The sequence below is a fragment of the Porites lutea genome, chromosome 7 (assembly GCF_958299795.1).
Source record: "Porites lutea chromosome 7, jaPorLute2.1, whole genome shotgun sequence".
In the NCBI taxonomy this organism is placed as follows: domain Eukaryota; kingdom Metazoa; phylum Cnidaria; class Anthozoa; order Scleractinia; family Poritidae; genus Porites; species Porites lutea.
Window position 1 is genome coordinate 30,158,979 of NC_133207.1, and position 5,280 is coordinate 30,164,258.

The window sequence follows — 5,280 nt, forward strand, 5'->3', positions numbered from 1 at the left end:
ATGCCCAAAACGCTGCAATAATATGAGAAGGGGATGCCCAAAACGCTAGGGATTTGGGAATGGGGATGCCCAAAACGCGGGGATGCCCAAAACGCTGTGACACCGTGCGACGTAGTCGGAAGAGAGAGGCCCTGGGAACGAAGAAAAACAGGTGACCGAAACAACACCGCGGCAAAACGTCTACGCATGCGCCAGGTTGAACATTTCCGGTCTCTTTTTCAGTCACACTTTTCAGTCAGATCAAAGTCTCACGCGCGCTCTCGGCTTCATTCTGTGTGCAGCTTGTAGTTCAGTCGTTCTGCTTCATGCTGCTCGTGTTTTTGACTATTTTGTAGTTATAAAATTGCTTTTATGGATAACCAGGCACAGATCACTGAAACAATTAGTCGATTAGATTCAGAAAAGGTAAGATGATAAATTATTTTTGGGTAGAGCGTCAGGTAAACTGATTTTCATTCACGAAAACAAAGTTTTGGACTGTTATTTTTTACTTAACCCGGCTGAAACTAAGACATAAAAAGTTATCATTGCAAGCTTGTGTATTGTAGTTCTAATTTTCAGTTCTTCAATTTCTCAGTCTTCATGTCTTAAAGCCGATTCGAGCTTTATTTGGAAAACGACAACACACATTCGCTTTGTAGTTTTATTTACCAGTGAGTTTTACCGTGTTTTGAAACGAAACTCTTCTGAGTTGATTGCCATGAAACATAAGCCTAATTATACGGTTGAGGTCGGCAGCAAGTTGACAACTCTATTTATTTTTTTCATTCTCAGAATCAGAGAGCGAAAGCTGGTTCGATGGCTTTTAGAAGTCGAACTTTTAATGCCATGTATTTAGCAGCTGGAAGTTTCGTGTTTGCATGAGATGCAGCCGAGCCGCACAGTCTGAAATTATAGAAGTCTTCAACCAAAGAACAACCATGTAAAAGAATTAAATAGGCATTTTCTTGAATGAATGTCACTTATAGGCATGTTTAGTTTCCCAGCACTGAAAGCTCCGGGTCTTCGTGACTGTAGTCATCAAAGGCGAGGTTGTTATTAAATCCCGCACCGCCCTCCCGCACATCTTTGTTTTGAGTTCTTGTTTTCTCTGATAATAAAAAAATTGTTGAACGGACTAAAATTTTATTTCCTGGTTCTAGTGTTAATGATAATGATGACGTCTTTATTTTGGTTTCTTTCATAAGTATTGCCATTCTTTCTTAGTTATCGCCTTCTCCCAAATTAACTTATCCCAAACCAGTAGCATGCAAGAAAGCCAGTAAAAACAAATTCGTCTTGTCGAGCGCTCGCGACCTACAAACTTCAAACACCATTTTCACCGTTGGTGCAAACAGATATCCATGTGGTGCAAAAGTTTGACACTAGAAAAATATATAAGCTTTCGAATGAAGTGATTTTTTTCGCCCCCTTTTTTGTCTGTTTCTCCCTTTTTGCTTTTAAACTTGGTGCGACGGCAATGCTATGCTTACGCAATTGGTTTATATACTAGACCGGAAATAAAAAGCTTACCGGATGTTGAATTTTTTGCTCTTGCGCAGTGCGTTTTGCCGCGGTGTCGACCGAAACCGACAACAGACCTTTACAACAGACCACAGACACAAGAGAAGTCAGAGAATGGCACTCAGCATGTTCCTGGAACATGTTGAACGGAATTTCTGTAATCTTTCCCATCACTTTAACGCTGAAACCATGGATCACATGTACAGAGCAACACAGCAGATTGTTGAACAGGTCGTGGATGACATAGGGAGAATAAAACCTCACCTGAATGTTAAGGAAGTAATAAGCATCGGCAGTTTTGCAGAGGGAACTAAGATTTGTTCTCCAAATGAGTTTGACTTCTTAGCATGTTTTGATTTTCTCTCCAAGAAGGAAAATGTGCGAATTGAGGGCACTGAAGGTTGCCAACCAGGTTACATGGTGGCTTTTCTCAACTCCGGCTTTGATGATGCCATGGCGAACATAACTAGGCTACTCTATGAGGATATTTGCTGCATACACCATGAAGGATTGCGTGCAGAGTTTGTGGATATTCTGAAAGAGGTTGTTAAAGCCATGACAAAGAAGAAGATTGTGACTCCACTTGGTGTCATGGTCATTAAAGGTTCAGACTATTTAGCTTTGAAACTAGAGTGGCACAAGTTTGAGGAGAACTATAACGGTCCTGAAGTATATAGTGGACTTTGTGAAAGAGAATTTACATTAACAACTTCCTACTCACTAGATATTGGTGTTGATATTATGCCAGCAGTGTCTGTTGAGGACTTTTCTCCTCTAAGTGATATCCATGGTTTTCCTAGGCATATATTTGGAATGACAGGAAACCTAAAGTTTCATCTTGTGTGCAAAGTGTCAGGGCAGTCCCCTAATGCACCTTATCTCCACATTTCCCATGCTACCACTGAGGTTTTTCTCGTGCACCATCTACATCCAGTCCATAAAAAATGCTACAGGGTACTAAAGTATCTTCTGACTCACGACACATATTTTAACAGGCCAATAAAAGACATAAGCCTGTCTTCTTATGTGTTTAAAACTGCTGTCCTTTTCCATGAATATGAGAAGCTGTGCTCAGGTACTCCAGATATTGTAACCTGCTCCATTGAAATTATACGATATGTCAGAGTCAAATTAAGGCAGGGTGTGTTTCCACCATTCCTTATGAGAACAACAAATGCTTGGGGGCAGTGTTACAAAATTCCTGTATCAGATGCATGGAGGCCAACAGATCTAAACAGAGAAATCTGTTCGTTTGACTGGTGTTTTGTTTTGTGGTTTCAGCTTTGGAGGCAATTTCTTGGCAAGGCATTGACAATATTTCGAGAAATAGAAATGAAATTGAAAACAGAAGAACCAGAAACCAGTGATAGCAGCACCTTATTGGATGATGCTTCACTAAACACCATGTCTCAAACACGTAATTTAGTGTATTATATTCCAAATAAGTATGATTCATTTCTAGCTGAGTTTGCAGTTTTAAGAGAGGATGCATTTGTCATTACAACTAAATACTCTAAAGATGCAAAAGATACAGCGACAAGTAGTTTGGTTAGCCGATGTCCATCAGAAAAAGTCTGGGAATTAGTTCTACCTAAATTTCCCGAATATCTCAGTCGAATTGAAAGTGTGTGCGGCAGGGAAATGAGCATCCCAAAGGAAGAATTTGAGGAAGTGGTAGAAGTGGGCTGATATTTTCTTGAAAATTTACCCTGCCTTTTCTCATCAAGTGAATACTTCCATGGTTAGTGCCATAGCTCCTCTGTTAATGTAAATTTATTATGCGATTCCTTCCTTAGAATGACCAACGTCAGTTGATTTTACAACAATGGTATCAAACAGATAGCTAATCATTGCTGAACAAGTTTAACTCATTTTCTTTATATAACAGGTCACTATAGTGACATTTTACCCGTTCAAGAGCACCCTTGATTCTAGCTTTTAGCACTCCCACCTCAAAATGATTCATGATTCTTTGGATAAAATGCAACTTTTTGCCAAGTTTAAACATAACTTGGTAACTGGTTCAGAGGTAACTTAGTATTTAAGGTGGTTCTGAACCTTCTCCTGCAGGGTCCTTTTAACTTTGTTGATTACAATTATTTGCTAAAGTATAACAGAGGCCATCAAACTAGTTTTTAGTTATTTTAACAGTTGGATTGCAAAATTAAGATACATGAACTACATCGTTGCTGTGGTAACCTTCCGGCTCTCACATCAAGAAAATGACTGTAGTTCATTTACCAACATTTTAGCATTGATGCCATTGTCATAGCACCAGCTGAGAAAGAGTGGTATTATTAATTCACCAAAGCAGAGGCACTGAAAAATGGCAAAAATTCTATCTTCTCAAATCCCCCATAATACACTTTGTTTGCCCCCAAATTTTGCATAAACTTTTGTTCTCAAATAATCCAGGCAGGCCTGCATATTCCAAGAGCATTTGAAAACTATAACTTATGCAAAATTTGGGAAGAGGGGAGGGCAAACAGAGCGTATTATGGGGAATTAGAAAATAGCCAGTTAAATATATGGGGTGGAGTGGCACTTACAGTTGTTATTTGGCTTCTTATGACCCCTGCTTATTACCAATGGTTTTCTTTCTGTTATGGTTAACACCGGTTAATAGACATCTTTAAAAAAGACATTTGCATTTCAAAAGTTCAAAATTGATTTCCATTTTTGCAAAACACATCTTTAATGGTACATAGATCTCTTAGGATCTTTCTAGATGAGAAGACTAGGTTGACATATGCTCCATCAGCCATGAGAGTCAGACCAAGACAACTGAATTCTAAAAAAGCGTTTTCGACAGTTTGTGGCAAAAATAGAATAAACCTTGGCTGGGATAGTTTTAAGGTTATTTTCTTCACGAGTAACGGTTATAATGTCCCATTGTTTGCCCCTATCGACTTAAATTTTTAGCTTTTATTCCCGGGGGGGTACTCCCTTATATAAGCTATATAAGAATGTGCCGCCCCAAAGGGTAGGGTTTCTGCGCTGTTTTGGTCTGAAAACGGGTATAGACTTTGCCCATTTTGGTCTGGAATCAGGTATGGTTTTCAAGAGAATTACAGGGGGTGTGTAAACCCTGGGTGAGGGGGTACTCCCTATGATGGCCTATACAGGGAACGCTTTGCCCCGAAAGGGTTACCTTTTTCTGGCACCAGGTATATGAAAGGGTAGGGATTTTAATTTTCTCACGGAAGTATATGAAAGGGTAGGGAAATCTGTCATTTGGGTCTGTGAAAGGACCCAAAAGGCTAACAGATCAATTTTATGGCTTCATAAAATCGAAAAAACGTTCTATATTTGTGATTGAAAAATGACAGTGCATTTACAGCAGTTAAAAGGGATGCAAAGTTCCAAACAAGGTATGTGAAAGGGGTACCATTTGTCAATAGGAGGTGTAAAAAAAGGGGTACTTTTTTCGTGAAAAATGGTATATAAAAGGAAGAGAGAATAATTTATAAAAGGGTAAGGGGTTGTAGCTCGGGGCGGAGCCTCCGCGTACAAAAATTTGTTTGAGTACCCCCCTCCCCTCCCTGGCTATAAACGTATTTAGCGTTTCAGTTTTAATTGGAATAAAGAGATATATGCGACTTCAAAATGGATTTTAAGAAATTTTTTTTGTTGGCGTTCTAATGTAAGTAACGATGACACAATTTCTGAGAGGCCAGGTCTGAAAACGGTGTGAAGAATGACATTTTTTTGGTCTGAAATAGGATCAGGATTTGGAGAACCGGGCGGCACACCCCCACCAAGAAATTTCAGTGGTAC

At 39.4% G+C, this 5,280-nt stretch overlaps 1 protein-coding gene across 1 annotated transcript; it reads left to right on the forward strand.

Annotated features, from left to right (window-relative positions):
* Positions 1 to 1,590: 1,590 nt before the first annotated feature.
* On the forward strand, positions 1,591 to 4,407 carry LOC140943079 (uncharacterized). Its single transcript, XM_073392135.1, has one exon. It carries the CDS (start codon positions 1,618 to 1,620, stop codon positions 3,190 to 3,192), a length of 1,575 nt encoding a protein of 524 aa, XP_073248236.1. The 5' UTR covers positions 1,591 to 1,617; the 3' UTR covers positions 3,193 to 4,407.
* Positions 4,408 to 5,280: the final 873 nt, after the last annotated feature.

Excerpts from the sequence above, each read along its gene's own strand:
- LOC140943079 (XM_073392135.1), top strand. The coding sequence starts at position 1,618 with ATGGCACTCAGCATGTTCCTGGAACATGTTGAACGGAATTTCTGTAAT.